Source organism: Spermophilus citellus (assembly GCF_964194105.1).
Source record: "Spermophilus citellus genome assembly, chromosome: 3".
NCBI classification, from domain to species: Eukaryota; Metazoa; Chordata; class Mammalia; order Rodentia; family Sciuridae; genus Spermophilus; species Spermophilus citellus.
In genome coordinates this window covers 50794478-50810429 of record NC_138184.1, presented here as the reverse complement: position 1 = coordinate 50810429, position 15952 = coordinate 50794478, and the positions used below count along the sequence as shown (strand labels likewise).

At 39.0% G+C, this 15952-nt stretch overlaps 2 protein-coding genes across 32 annotated transcripts in view; one reads left to right on the top strand and one right to left on the bottom strand.

Moving 5' to 3' along the window:
* PBRM1 (polybromo 1) overlaps nt 1–8556 on the bottom strand; it is a gene marked incomplete at its 3' end in the record, with an annotated part of 92901 nt that extends 84345 nt beyond the window's left edge. For 15 of the 30 annotated variants that reach the window (XM_081282860.1, XM_081282864.1, XM_081282865.1 and 12 more), the window contains exons 1-4: nt 8400–8556; nt 5551–5676; nt 3769–3921; nt 2714–2811 (exon numbers count right to left, since the gene is read on the bottom strand). In XM_081282860.1, coding sequence (XP_081138986.1) covers nt 2714–2811; nt 3769–3921; nt 5551–5598 — 299 coding nt within the window. In that variant the 5' untranslated portion in view covers nt 5599–5676; nt 8400–8556. The other 15 variants (XM_081282885.1, XM_081282866.1, XM_081282867.1 and 12 more) reach the window with 7 other exon arrangements.
* Nucleotides 8557–8613: 57 nt separating this feature from the next.
* Nucleotides 8614–15863, top strand: GNL3 (G protein nucleolar 3). 2 transcript variants are annotated; one of them, XM_081282890.1, is made up of 15 exons: nt 8614–8768; nt 9373–9431; nt 9828–9965; nt 10073–10183; nt 10795–10875; nt 11273–11405; nt 12297–12409; nt 12638–12755; nt 13398–13485; nt 14027–14201; nt 14326–14468; nt 14945–15081; nt 15182–15366; nt 15469–15541; nt 15627–15863. In XM_081282890.1, exons 1-15 carry the CDS (start codon nt 8756–8758, stop codon nt 15704–15706), a joined length of 1647 nt encoding a protein of 548 aa, XP_081139016.1. In that variant the 5' UTR covers nt 8614–8755; the 3' UTR covers nt 15707–15863. The 2 variants fall into 2 exon arrangements, with proteins under 2 accessions (XP_081139016.1, XP_081139017.1); XM_081282891.1 differs by lacking the exon at nt 8614–8768 and adding an exon at nt 8813–9150.
* Nucleotides 15864–15952: the final 89 nt, after the last annotated feature.

Below are 15952 nucleotides of genomic sequence, written 5' to 3'. Positions count from 1 at the left end.
CGTGTGTGTGTGTGTGTGTGTATTTTGTTGTTTTGTACTTTTTTTTATTAGTATATTTTTTTATCTGACATAAAAATTGTAATAACACAAAGAACTTTTTTTCTAAACCTTTTAGTCAATGTTGGCATCACATTCCTAATATTTTATTGCATATTTCCTTCAAGGACCATAATTCAACCATCAAAATCAGAAAATAAACTTTGATACATCTACTTCTCAGACCCTATTCATATTTTGCCAGCTGTTCCAAGCTTGTCCTTCATAGCAAAATAATCAAGTCCTGAATCATAGGTTGCATTTAATTATATTTCTTCAGTTTCCTTCATTTTGAAATAGCTCTTCAGTCTTTTGTTGATTTTTATGTTCCTGGTAGTTTTGAAGATTAGAGGCCAGTTTCTTTGTAGCGTGTGCCTCCATTTGAATTTCTCTACTTTCTTGATAATTAAACTCATGCTATGCTACTTGAGCAGGACTGACAGAGAAGATGCTGCATTCCTCTCACTGTATCCTATCAGGTAGCACATCATTTTTGTCTTGTCCCATTACTCAGATAGATTAACTTTGAGCATTTGATTATGATGGTGTCTGCAAGGTTTTTCTACTGACCAATTTATTCTTTCTTGATTCATATTTACTAGGGAAGTACCACAGAAGCCTCATAACTTTCAACTTACTCATTTATTTTAACATGTACTCTTGGATTCCTCTTTTACAAAGTGGGTTAAAGGCCCTTATAATAATTATTTTGATGCTCAAACTGCACCAGGTTTGGCTAACAGGAGGCTGTAAGACAGCTTCTATTTTTTTTTTTTTTTTGGGTACAAGAGAATGAAACCAGGGGTACTTTATAGTGCTACATCCCCAGAGTTTTATATTTTTCATTTTGAGACAAAGTCTCACTAAGTTGATGAGGCTGTTCTGAACTTGCAATCATCTTGTCTCAGCCTTCCAAGTCACTGAGATTACGGTGTGCGCCACCATACCTGGCTTAGGCTTCTATTTTCTATGTCCTTCTGACAAGTTCTCATCACCCTATGAGCACTTGCGTATTTCCTGGCACAATATAATGTTCCAGGTTCATTTTGCACTTCCTCTGCCCTATCCCCTGGAAATCAACTGTTTTCCCCAAGGAACTCTGATTCCTATCAATGATACACAGCATTTAAAAAACAAATCTGAGGACTAGGTTGTACTAACTTGTTCATTGCTACTGGGTGTTGCTGCTTCCAAGTTGTCTCATGACACGGAGCTAGGGAAAACATACACACTTATTTACATACTTTGGAAACCATGAATTCATACCAATAGGAACAATTCTAATCCAACTCAGAATTCATTCCAACTACAATTAATGTTTAAACCAGAATACTGAGAAACACTGGCCCTGATGTGCAGAGCCTGCTCAAGTCCATTTTCCCTTCTAGGATGATACTGCATTCTTAGCTGCTGTATGGCTACTAAAGACAATAGCCTTCAGTTTCACTGCAGCTAGGTTCTGACAAATACAAGAACTGAAGTCTGCCAGATTTGGTAGTACACACCTGTAATCCCAGCAACCTGGGAGGCTGAGGCAGGAGGATTACAAGTGTGAAGCCAGCCTCAGCAACTCAGCAAGGTCCTGTCTCAAAAACTAAAAAGGAATGGGGATATGACTCAGTGGTAAAGCATCCCTGGATTCAATCCCAGTACTAAAAACAAACAAACAACAACAACAAAACCCCAAAGTATGCCACATTCTTATTAGACCACACAGAAAAGGGAGATACCCTAGAACAGCAGAACAAAGAAATAGTACTTGAGACTTCAGAGAGGACTTGTACACAAGAAATTCCTTTTGTTTCAACTTTGTTAAACTGAATGTACAAGTAACCTAATACGTTAACCAACACTAAGTCTCAAAAAGAGTCACAAATTATGTACACTTAAACAATTAATTAATCTCCCATTAACGTCCGAGAGAGCATGCATTCCACAGAGACACCTGTAGCACTAGCCTGCTGGTTGAGAGCAGGCAGCAGCCAGGAGTGGTGATGCACGCCTATAATCCCAGAGACTAGGAGGCTGAGGCAGGAGGATTACAAGTTCAAGACCAGTCTCAGCAACTTAGCAAGGCCCTGAATTACTTAGCAAGAACCTAAATAGCAACTTGAGAGTCCACTGACACAAGAATAAACAAAATGTGATATTCATACACAATGGACTATTAGTAGGTCTTAAAAAGAAAGGAAACCTATTACATGCTACAGTGTAGATGAATAGTCTTGAAGGCCTTATGCTAAATGAAATAAGCTAATTATAAATATACAAACACTGCATGATTCTACTCATAAGAAGTATCTAAAGTAGTTAAAATCACACAAACAGAAAGCAGAATGGTGGTTGTCAAGGAGCTGAAAGGTAGGAGAAATGGGAAACTGTTTAACTGGTATAAAGTTTCAGTTTTGGAATATGAAACAATTTTTGGAGGCTGTTGCAGAATAATGTTAATATACTTGACACTTAGTATGTACTTAAAAATAGTAAAGACTATAAATTTTATATTATGTTTTTTACTAAAACTGAAAAGCCTTACTATATCCTGACAACTAGGACTAAGAATAGACTCCCATATCTTTTAAGCCATTCCTTCCAAAGGAAAACTCAATCATCAAACAACTTTAAACATGGACCCTCCAACAAATCCTCCCAGTGTACTGATGTACTTCCAACTCACCTTCGCTTTGGTGCCCTAATGAAGAGCTCACAGAGGAGTCTGCCCTGATCATCCTTATAGTCTCGGATGGTGTTGTAGAGCTCATGGCAAACAGCAATCTACATGTATAAAGAGGAAACAAATTACCAAAAAATAAATCAATTACTCTTCCAAAAAAAAAAAAAAAAAAAAAAAAACCAACAACAACAACCCACAAAGGCAAACAAAGAGGAAGGATAAATCTCCAAATTATCAGATGAGAACCCAAAGGTCTTATATGCCATGGTTGGGTGAAGCTCACCAGTCTCCTCCTACCTGACCATTTTCATTTTTTCTCTTCCTTTCTTCATTTACTAGGGATTGAACCCAGGGACTTGTTGCATGTTAGGCAAGCACTCTACCATTGAAGTACATGTGTAGCCCTTTTTAAAATGTTTATTTTGAGATAGGGTCTCACCAAGTTGCCCAGGATGGCCTCAAACGTGCAATCTTCCTGCCTCAGCCTCCAAAGTAGCTGAAATTATAGGTGTGTGCCACTGCACACAGCACTCCTTTCCATCTCTCTGTAATCACAACATATCAAACCTAACCCTGGTCCTGCCACTCTGCAGGGTTGGTACCTGCTCATCATAGAGAATCTTCCAGAAGATTCAGGCCAAAACAATTCAAACCACCCAAACTTTTCTTCTTAGTATTTATCACTACTATGGGCATTTTATTATTACTTGTTCACTTGCAGAACAATGTTAATATGTAAATTCTGCTTCTCCTATATTGAAAGCTAACTAAGCTCCACATGAAAAATGGGCTTGCCTCATACAAAAAAGCTATAGCCCAATTACCAGAACAGTACCCATCACATAGCAAGCATTCATTTTATTAAATGACATAATGATACTCAATGTTTCACAATACTAAATAATATAATTACCAATGAACTTGTGGCTAAACAAATACTATTCATAAAAGTTAAAAGATCAAGCCAGAGGAAAAAAGCAGAGAGGAATCTGAACTATTTCACCATAAAAGAAAGAGTAAGGAAATCAGGTAGAAACGGTGTGACCCAAGTTACTCACGGGATCTACAGTTGGAAGATTAGAAAGTCTCCTCCTTTTCCTGCTTGGGCCTGGTGTAGACACAGAATGATGCCCGTCATCAAAGTCCCCGCTGACACTGCTGGAAGGGGAGGTAGCTCTTCGTCTCTTGGAACCCATGGAATCCAACTTCTTCTGTAAGAAATAATTTCCATGTTCTTACATTTAAATTTTGACTCTGCCGACAAGCCCCTCAACTGGCTGCCTACTATCAAATTACTGCTTCATCTAAAAGGATATTTTAACTGTTGCAAAGGAGTTTAATTAGCTATAAGCTCTTTTTCATTTTTTTTTTTTTAATTCAAGTCCTGGACTTCACCATTTCAGCCTCTTTACTTACCAGAATGCTATACTTTAAACTTTGATGAAAAAATTCAACAGAAGCATACTCATTTGTATATCACCCATTCTGAATGACTCAACCACTTCTGGCCCCAGATTTACTCTGGACTGGAGTTTTCCAATCCACCACATATAGGTACAACAGTGTACTAGAGGTATTGATCCCTGAGCCTCTGAGGTAGCTGGGTAGATCTGGGGTACAGAGGCCCCAGTGTCATTCCTGCTGGAGGCTACTTATGATTATTCTCCAAGTGGGCCACAATGTGGAGAAGACTAGAAAGTAGTGCCTAAGGCAAATGAATTGTATAAAAAACGCAGGGGGAGAAAGTAAGGGAGAGAAGACAATTATCTTTCAAGCATTTCAGATGTATTCAGAAATTAAAAACCCAGAAAATGAATTTTTCCCATTTGTTACAGCAGGACCCACAAGATATACCCCTGCTAATGCCATTAACGTGACTTGTCATTCCTGAAGTAGCAAAACTGTGCTGTGAAACTCTTCTAGTAATCCAGACTAACCTCCCTTTCAATTATATGACATATTCTAAACCTCAAAATTTGAAATCAAAGCTTTACTCTCATCAAATTATCTGGAAAAGCACCTCATACATGAGCTTTTAAATCCTGCTTGAAGGTTCAGAAACACATAAATATTTGCTCTCAGTTTCTGACCAACTGCTAAGAAACTAATCTTAACACAACCTTACAAATATGTTAATTTGACTATAACATAAGAAATACAACCGTTAAAATGATCTGATATAGATACACGGAAAGGTTATCCATCCAAGAAAGTTCTACAATGCTTATACAATTTAGCAACAGTATCAAACAGCACATTATGATTTCAAAAGTCTTTTTCTAAAGCTAAAAGAAAAAAAGATCCCAGTTTTACTCATTAACCTTCCATTTCAGGAAACCATGAATGAATAGGAACCACAGAGCACTGGCTGCCAGTAGTATGGAGAGAGAAGCCTGGGATCTTCCAGAAATAGAAAATATAGTAAAACAAAAAATCCTGGTAAGCAACAGAGACAAACAGAGTCTCATTTCTTCCTCTAAAGAAGTTCTCCTGGTATTTAAAACAGAACCTACTGTGATGATATTCCTTCCTCTAGGCTTTTGTCTATTATATGGGATATCAGTTTGAAGTTGGCTAAAAGTGGCTAAACCTCCCAAAAGCTTAGGCCAAGAAAAATCAAGTTGTGTTTGATTTTTGTTCATTTTATAAAAGGCTGATAAACTGGCCTCAATTCTTTTAAGTTGAAAAAATTAAGAATCAATCCTTTGTAAATAAGCTATGACAAGGACACAGGTGAATTTCATGAACACAGGAGGGACTCTTTTTGGAAAGGATTTAAGAAAGGTGGAAGGGAAAGGCAAGGAACAAAAGGAAAAGGGTTTAGATGATCAGTAATTTACCAGCTTTACCAGAGCACAACCAGCGCCTCGAAAAGCCAGTCTCCTCATTATGTCTGAAGGCCAACTGAAGCCAGTGAGAGAAGGCAGGGCTTTAGAAGTGCTGATTCAGTGTTAGTATATTCAAAACTGAAAAAGAATAAGGCAGAGAAAGGGGAAATAGAAAAGAAGGGTCAGAAAAAGTAAAAATGAGTACATAGAAAACATTCAAATAGAACTGCTATAGAAAGATAGAGAAAACAGGCATATCAGTTGTCTGACACCTATCAAACTGCTGCAAAGGCTCAAGCACCAACAGTACCTGACATATCTTCCATCTTAAAACCAAATGCTTTCATATGCTGAAAGATGTCTCACTGAGACTCCCCTTTACTCACATGGAACGACAGTCAATTCCAGGAATGAAGCATGCCTGCCCAACTGCCCCCTAGTCAATAAGAGCAGAGTTCAATCACAGAGCTGGAATGGAGAGTGAACACATGTGGGAGGCTCACATGTGACACCAAGTGTTGGTAAGCTGGAACAGACCAAGAATGGCTCATGTGAGCAGAATCTAGAAAAATGCCCCACTGTCCCAAAATTCAGAGAAAGACAAATTTTTCCTGAAAGTCCTATCTGTATTGGAAAGACATCACATGAATTTAGTCTTCAACTATTTTGATAGTTCACAATTACTTTTATAAATTATCCATTGAGATCAAATGATCAAAAAAAAAAAAAGTAATTACCAGTGTATGTAGTTTAGATAATGCAATATCCCAAAATCCTTGAATCATTATTTGGTAAGATAAGAAAATGATGCAACTGAAAGATAATTTAAAAACTTTTTTTAATCCAAAGAGTAATTTGGAAGTTTGGTAACAAAGGCAATGTCCTAAGGTGGGAGAAGTAACAGGACCTATGCTGGAAGATTAGGAGTCTCAGATCTTCCACCTCTAATTATGTTTGATATTGCCTGAGTCACAACCTCTCAGATCTGTTTCTTCACTCCTAATGTGAGAACAGTAAAATATATATGTGTGTGTGTGTGTGTGTGTGTGTGTATATATATATATATGTACATATATGAATTATTAAGACCATATATACACAAAATCACCTTGACACTTCAAAGCTTAACTCTAGGATTACATAGTCTGCAGGCACAAGAGCAGGGTCTCCTTTATTTTTGTAAATCTGTTCTGGAGAATAGCATTGGGTACAGGCTGGATGCTCAATGTACCTTTTTAATAAAGGTATTTAAAGTGGAGCTTAAGCAGGACCTTTAAAATTAAAGTTTATTTGAATAGTTTAAAAAGATCTGTAAGCATCCCTTCAGAAATTCTTTTTTCATGAACAGGAAAGAAAGAGATTCTGAAGTTAATTCCAGGTTTTAAGATGGCCTTGTTTAAGATAACAAGTCCAAAAGTTTTACTACCAATGATAATTTATAGTGGGCAGTAAAGACTATAACGTACACCTGGGAAAATATTAACTCAGTATAATCAAAAAGTATATTTGATATTTTATAAGACTTTCAGTATTCTTCTGTGCTTCTAGTGATATTTAGTACTGTAATACATGCCTAAAACAAAATCTTGAAAAACAAAATACTCAGGTAAAAACCCAAAACACCTTCAATTCTTCTACTCAGAGAAAAACCACCCTTCTATTGGCATTCAGAGCTTTTTGTATTTATCCATGCCTTAGTAACCTTTAAAAAAAAAAAAAAAAACAAGTGTTAACAAACCATATATTTTGTAGCCTGTGTTTTAACTTAGAATAGATTCTTCAAAGTCAACATTCTTCTTTGTGATATTTGATGGCTTGATCACAGCTATTGTATAAACAATTTGTTTACCTTGCAGACTTAGGAAAAGTATTCTTATTTGTGGTATATACTCCTAAAGCCAAAGAAAGTGGTGAAGATCCTTCCATTCATCCACACACATATTTGTAACTGTTTTAAGAAGTTCTAAAACACTTCTTAAAAAGATTCTTTCCAATCTTCCATTTTCTCTTAAATTCAAAATATGGTCGATGTGCAAACAATTACTAAAGCAAAAATTATACTCCTCTGTCTTGAATCCAATTTACTTCCAAATCAAATTTCAGAAAAAGATTACAACTAAATAAAATAAAAAAAAAACTATAAATTTTTTTTGAGGAGTCTGGATTAAAATGTTTTGCCCCAACATATGCTTTTATAGTTGAGAATTTCTACATCCACTGTAGTATGTATTCCTCATTTGTAAAGCCAATGTTATTTTTTATAATAAAAGACTATGCTTCCCTTTCAGAAAGTAATGAAAACTCTAAGATGAAAAAATATTTTAAAACCAGCAAATAGTTTACAAAACCTCGATTCTTCCTGGTGTTGCAGATGAGAAGCTCAAATATCTGGCCTTACTATAAAAATAAGTCCCACTAATAAAAGTACACCGTTTTGAACAATTATACGACAAGAAAAGTCATTAGAAGAGTTTGTGTCGAACCGTCAAGACACAACAAAAAAAAGAAGGCCCTGAAAGGCGGAGAAAATGAAGGACTTTCCCGACCTGTCACTCGTACCGGGGACTAAGGGAAACGTTGACAGCTTTGAAGCTGCCTGGCGACGAGCGGGAAAGAGGGGCGCGGGGAATTTCCGGGCAGTGGCGCGCCTTTGTCCCGGCCGGCAGGTGCGGCAAGGCTCCTGGGCCCGTCCGGAGGCCCGCTGCCGCGCCCCGCCCCGCCCCGCCCGCGCCCGGCCCGACCGGCGCGTCTCTACGGCCGGGGCGGGGCCTCCACCGCGGCTCCCGCCCGCCCGGGCCCACACAAAGGCCCGGCGGCTGGCCGAGGGGAAACGGCCCCGCCCGTCCCAGGCCCGGTCTTACCCAGCCGCTCCGCCGCCTGCAGCCCCGGCCGCGGTCGCCGACCGCCGCGCCCCGCCCCGTGGCCGCCACGGCTGCTGCTATTGCTCCTTTGGCCGCGGCCGCTGCCGTCTCCGGCACCCGCCGCCCTCACTGCCCTCACCCCTCCCAGCGCTGCCGTAAAACTAGCCCGCGGCCGCCAGACGAACCCAATTCTGCGCGACACTGCGTGCGCGCGCACGCGAAAGAACGGCTTCGCACTTTACGGCAGTAGCGTGAGTGCGTGACGTTCAGCCGTGGCCTCAGTTAGCACGTGGCGCTCTCGGAGTTACGTCGTTTTCTGGTATCTCTGCGGCGCTGCTGTTTTGACCGGCTACACCATGAAGCGGCCGAGTGAGTGGGGTCTCCAGAAGGGGGTGAAGAGGCCCCTACCTCTGGTGATCGCAGAACTCTCCAGGGCGTTCTTTTATGACTTGGTCTCTGGGGAGGTGGTGGGGGGGTGGACTGTGGAGGCCCTGTTCCCGCGTTCCCTCGTAGAATGAGGGTTGCAAGGCCCCAGTCGATCCTGTTAACCGTGAACCCACTGTCCACAAGGAAGGCTTGGCCCGAAGGGTGGAGAAGACCAGACCAGTGTTTTCCCTTCTGCGGCTAAGAGTGGAGAGCCGCCTTCCAAACGCGCTGTTCCTCCTGCCTGTGATTGGTGGTGCTTGATCCGAAGTGGCTGACCTTCAGGGTCTCACGTTCCTGTGTGTGACCTCATTCTAATGTCGGAAGAGTAGGTGCGGGGAATGGCTCCATTTCTGATCTATTGAATCCATTCAGTGGGATTTGAAAATGGCATGTACGCTCGTATTGATTCCCCACATAATTATTAAATGTAGGTATAACTAACGTCTTAACAGAAAAAAAGACATGCCAGCGTAGTCTACTCAACAAAAACTAAATATACTGATCATTTGTGGCTATTTCATTTTAAACTTTTTGTTATTTTTTGTAGAGTTGAAGAAAGCAAGTAAACGCATGACTTGTCATAAGCGGTATAAAATCCAAAAAAAGGTAAGAAGTGTTTTTCTTGGGACAGGTGTACTAAATGTATTGTAAATCTGATTTTTGCCCCATCTTCAGTGAGGAAGACTGGATTAAATATTTAGAAATTTAGATATTCCATAGATACAAACTCTTATGTATAAGGAGTACAGCTATGGGAAAGTACAATAATTTGGTAATAAGATCTGTAAACATGATAATAATTCTTACAAACAACCACCTTGTGACATTTTCTTGCTGTTTTAAACATATATTTGTTGTTTATGTGATTCCAATTAAACCATTTCTTTAGGACATTTTTAAAGGATTAACTGAACTGCAGCCAGTCTGGTTTTTCACTTAAATACTGTTCAAGTAGAATGATTTTTTTTTTTTTTATTAAATGGAATTTTTTTTTCATAATAGGTTCGGGAGCATCATCGGAAATTGAGAAGGGAAGCTAAAAAACGGGGTCACAAAAAGCCTAGGAAAGACCCAGGAGTTCCAAATAGTGCTCCTTTTAAGGAAGCTCTTCTTAGGGAAGCTGAGCTAAGGAAACAGCAGGTAAGTTATGTTAACCAAAACACTTCCAAAATAAAGAAGTGTTCTAAAATAAGTTAACAATATTAATCATCACTGTCTCACTCATTTCTCATTTCTCTTGGACACAGCTGGAAGAACTAAAACAACAGCAGAAACTTGATAGGCAGAAGGAACAAGAAAAGAAAAGAAAACTTGAAACTAATCCTGTTGGTGAGCCATCTGATGTGGAACCTGTGGAGGTAGGATTACATCTTTTTAAAAAATAAGAAATGACGGGCTGGGGTCATAGCTCAGTGGTAGAGCACTTGCCTAGCATGTGTGAGGTACTGGGTTCTATCCTCAGTACCACATTAAAAAATAAAATAAAGGTATTGTGTTCACTCTACAACGGAAAAAAAGAAAAGAAATGAGTTGCATATATGCAGGTTGGTGGACCTTTGGGGAGGAAGATAACTTGATTTCAGACAGTTTTCAGTATTTAAAAAAAAAAATGGGGCTTGGGTTGTACCTCAGAGGAAGAGTGCTTGCCTAGCATGCGTGAGGTTCAATCCTCAGCACCACATGAATATAAAAAATAAAGGTATTGTGTTCACTTTCAACTAAAAAATAAATATTTTTTAAAAATCAGGGGTTGTGGCTCAGCGGTAGAGCTCTCGCCTAGCATGTGTGAGGCCCTGGGTTCGATCCTCAGTACCACATAAAAATAAATAAACAAAATAAAGGTATTATGTACAATCAAAAATAAATACTGAAAAAAAAGTCAAGTACACTGATCCTAATTGTGGAAAATACAGGTTACAATTGTCATATATCTAATTTTGTGTCCTTTCATCCTTATTATATTCTCTAGGAATTGGAACTATGCAAAACTAAGAAAGCCAAGTTGAGCAAACAGCACCCAAAGAAGTTATATTGTCAGGAACTTAAAAAGGTACCTTAGTCTAGGTCAGTGTCAAAAAATGGTATTGATTCAAAAAATTAAGACTCCTGGCACCAGCCTTGTAAAGGTAACTCCAAGATCAACAGGGTGGTATATTCTTGGTGTAGTTGTTCCCAAGGCTAAAAGGGCCTATCAGACTACATAATTCAGTGTGGGTGGTGACATATTCAGAAGATGGGGGTATTTACACTTTAAAACCCATGCTGTTCAGAGGCTGCTGAGCAAGCTATATGAGAAATGATAAACATTTCAATGTTCTCCATTCTAAAGTGAAGACATGAGCTCCAACTCTAAGCTTACCTTGTTGCCAAGTAGATAATCCCAGTAGACTCATGATAAGGATATTCCCAAAACAAGGAGTGCATTATGATTATTTATTCCTTGACAGGTGATTGAAGCCTCAGATGTTTTGCTAGAAGTGTTGGACGCCAGAGATCCTCTTGGTTGTAGGTGTCCTCAGGTAGAAGATGCTATTGTCCAGAGTGGACATAAAAAGCTGGTACTTGTATTAAATAAATCAGGTGAGGAAAAGGGATGTCTTTTTTTTTTTTTTTTTTTTAAACCTGCATGAGTGAGGTATGAGGAAAACATCTGAACAGTCTTGATTGTCACTGAAGACTGATAAGATCCAACTCTGACCTCAACAAAGCCAGAGCTCCGTGCACTGTAGTTGCCAAAGATAGCGCTGGGTGGTGGGAAGTAGGTTGTTTCTACAAGTGATAGGACTGTTTTTTCCTATTCTTTTGCTATTTGGTACTTTCATGTAAAGAACCATTGAGATTTGGGTGCAGTGGTGCATGCCTGTAATCCCAGTGACTTGGGAGGCTATGGCAGGAGGATCATGAGTTCAAAGCCAGACTTAGCAACTCAGTGAGACCTTGTCTCTAAATAAAATACAAAAAAGGGCTGGGGATGTGGCCCAGTGGTTAAGCGCCCCTTAATCCCTGGTTTTCCCCTTCAAAATGTGATGACAGTGTTCAAAATTCCTGCCACCTGCATAATGTTGAGTATTAGCTCAAAGCAAGTGAAATTTATGTGACAAATATTTAAATGAAAGATTGTCTAGGTTTGAGCAGTGGAAGGGTGAAACCAGAAAGTAGAAACCAGAACAGAGACTCTTTGAAACATAAGGAATAATCACTGTTAAGGTTAGAAACCCAGGTTGTTGTTAAATTAATTGAGGGTAAATCCTGGTACTTGTATTAAATAAATATACCTGTAGGGTATAATATAGAGGTTGACTTCAGTTCTGGAAGGTTGAGCTATACAGGAGGAACTGAAATACAGAAGTGTAGACATTAGGATGAGGGCAACTTGTCCTTCCCTCATTTTCCATTTAAATCCTTTTGAAAAAAGGTAAACAATAGTGAAATTTAAATTGAAGTATATGTCATATTTGTAATTCCTATCAGATCTAATACCAAGGGAGAATTTGGAGAGCTGGCTAAATTATTTGAAGAAAGAATTGCCAACAGTGGTGTTTAAAGCCTCAACATACCTGAAGGACAAAGGGAAGATAACCAAGGTACACTTTACTATTAGTGGTGAGAAGTGTGATTCTTTCAGATTTTCAATGGTTGAAATATGATGAGTATGCAAAATGTTGATTTTAAAAAATGAAAGATAATAAGATCCAACTCTGATTTCATCCAGAGATATCTGAAAGGCAATTGTCTAGTGATGCCAGATTTCTTGGGTTTTATCTATTGTCAGAATAATTAAACTAATGTATTTTGAATTTTAACATGTCAAGATGAAGAAGAAAGCTGTTCCACTCAAACATAAAGTGTGCTTTGGCAAAGAATGCCTCTTGAAACTTCTTGGAGGTTTTCAGGAGACTTACGGCAGAGCTATTCATGTTGGAGTAATTGGTGAGTTTCAATTCACCACATTCTACCTTTTTTTCTTGAGTCAAGAACTACTTAGCAGGTCAATATGCCTGTAATCCTCGGCAGCTCCGAAAGATAGGAGAGTTCATAGCCAGTCTCAGGAATTTAGCAAGGTGCTAAGCAACTCAGTGAAACTCTGTCTCTAAGTAAAATACAAAATAGGGCAGGGGGTGTGGCTCGGTGGTCTAGTGCCCCTGAGTTCAATCAAATTTCAAGATCTACTTAGCTGATATTAAGTGAGAACAAGGTTATGAAATAGTTTGCTCAAAAATTAGCTCTTGCCCCATTTACCACCACACAAAAGATTTAGAGAAAAACTTACATAATTGCTCCTAAGTTCAGTTCACTGTAGCAAGTTGGCTCATGGTAGATATGGATGGAGCTCAGTGGTAAGAGCACTTGTTTTTCATGTGCAAGGCCTTGTGTTCTATCCTTAGCACTGCAAATGAATACATACAAGCATACTCCTCCTTTATTTGCATTAATAGTATTTTCCTGCCCTCTTATTACTTCTGTAAGGAATGAAGGAGCTCTAAACATCAGGCAAACATAAAATTGTGCAGAGGAAATTTCATAATGATCAGTCCATACTGTGTTTTATATCTATGAATTATTTATTTGTAGGTTTCCCAAATGTAGGCAAGAGCAGCATCATTAACAGCTTAAAAAAAGAGCGGATATGTAATGTTGGTGTTTCCATGGGTCTTACAAGGTAAATTATGGTGTTCTATAACAAAGAATTTTTCTTATAGATGAGTAAATATGATTTTATTTTATTATCCCGAGGATGGTAATTTCCTGTTCTTTAAAACTTTCAGTAAAAAGAAGAGGGTGGAACTAGCGGTGTGCTTGGGGAAGAATTGATTGGAGTGGGGTGGCTGCCTGCAATATAGTTTTAAAGACAAATTAAGCAACTAATTTGAGAGAGAAAAGAGCCGCCTCGGAGAAAGTGATGTTTGCACCTGGCTTTGGGAAATGAGAGACAGGTTGCCAGGTAGAAAAAAAAATGACAGTATTTAGGGTAGAGGAAATAGTCATGTGTTTAGGTAGATATGTGAACTACAACATGTAGTGCTTTTCTCTAAAAATAAATGAATACAATGTTAGGCTTTCAGGTAAACATGAAGCAAATGATGATAAATTGGATCTGACTCACTGTGTTGAGTTTGTTCAATCCAACCCTGAGCTTCGTGTTCTCTGTTGCCCTCCAGATATAACCTGTGCCCCTGGTGATTTTATTTCTTTTCTTTCAGGAACATGCAGATTGTTCCCTTGGACAAACAGATCACAATCATAGATAGTCCAAGTTTGATTGTGTCACCACTTAACTCCTTAACTGCACTTGCTCTGCGGAGTCCAGCAAGTATTGAAACAGTAAAACCAATGGAGGCTGCCAGTGCCATCCTGTCCCAGGCTGATGCTCGACAGGTAAAGAACTCCTTCCCCTCTGTTGAGCTCCTCACCACCATTTTGTAGTATAAGCATTTTAAATAGATATTTTTTTTTTTCATTTACTCAATTAGTCAAATGAAATTTCCTATTTTGCTTTAAGGTTGTACTGCATTATACTGTCCCAGACTATAAGAATTCTCTGGAATTGTTTACTAAACTTGCTCAGAGGAGAGGTCTGCACCAAAAAGGTGGAAGCCCAAATGTTGAATGTGCTGCCAAACTACTGTGGTCTGAGTGGACAGGGTAAGGATTCTATTGGCATTGTTTGTTTGAGTACTAGGGATCGAACCCAGGAGCTCTCCATTGCTGAGCCACATCCATCCTCAGCACGTTTGTGTGGGGGGGTGTGTACCAGTAATTGAACCCAGGAGCACTTAGCCACATCCCCAGCCCTTTTGTTCTGTGTTTTGGTTTTTTTTGAGACAGAGTCTTGCCCAAAGTTGTTTAGGGCTTTGCTAAGTTGCTGAAGCTGACTTTGAACTTGGAATCTTCCTGCCTCAGCCTCCTAAGCCACTGGATTCCCCTGGCAATAACTGTTTTTTATTCTTTTTTTTTTTTAATATTTATTTTTTAGTTATCGGCGGACACAACATCTTTGTTGGTATGTGGAGCTGAGGATAAAACCCGGGCCGCACGCATGCCAGGCGAGCGCGCTACCGCTTGAGCCACATCCCCAGCCCAGTAACTGTTTTTTTGATAGATCTTATTTTTAATTTCAGTGCCTCATTAAGTTACTATTGTCATCCCCCAACTTCCTGGACTCCTCCTCCACATTTTAATGAAAGTATTGTGGCAGGCATGAAAAGGGGCTTAAATCTTGAGGAACTGGAAAAGAGCAATGCACATAGCATAGAAGGTGAGAGAGACTTTTGTTTCACTGCTTATTTTCATCTGCTTAAAAGACCTTTATTAGGTCATATCTGTTTATATGGTCTTTTTTTTTTTTCCTTTACTAGCTATCAAGGGCCCTCATTTAGCCAAGAGCATACTTTTCCAGTCTTCGGGTCTGACAAATGGAGTAATAGAGGAAAAGGACATACCTGAAGAATTACCAAGACAGAGAGAAAGAAAACAGGAGGAGGGGAAGGACAATGAAGACACGGTCAGTGAGGAAGAGATTGTTGACTGTGAAGAAGCTGATGTAAGTGTATTCTCTCTCTGAGTCAAAGTGAGTTTTCTGGTATTGTAACAAGTGTACATTCAAAGACTACTAAATTACCTGCATCATTTCTTTATCCCATAGGAAAAGATCTCAGACGTGCCTCCTATAGAAGAGAAAAGAGAGCCGCCGCCACCACCTGAAGAATCTACAGCAGGTGAGCTTGAGGCTAAGGACTTCTAACAAAGCAGCTTAAGCATAGAATTGCTTTGTAAACCCCACTTTATTTTTCTTCATTTCAGGTGAATCTGCAAGCTCTTTAAACTTGGATAAAATGACTCAAGAAGATGATGCTTATGATTTCAGCACAGATTATGTGTAACAGAAACTTGTCCTTTTATAAGGATTTCCTGAACATCTTAAGCAAACTATCAAAATGTTCTGTGTATAATGTGCCAGTTTTGCCATGACAAAGTGTAAATTTTGTGAATATGTGTTATGATGTATACATTAATACAAATACAGTTTTAAAAAATATATACAGTGGTAGAGCACTTGCCTAGCATGTGACACACTGGATTTGATTCTCAACATTGCATATAAACAATAAAGGACCATCAATGACTAA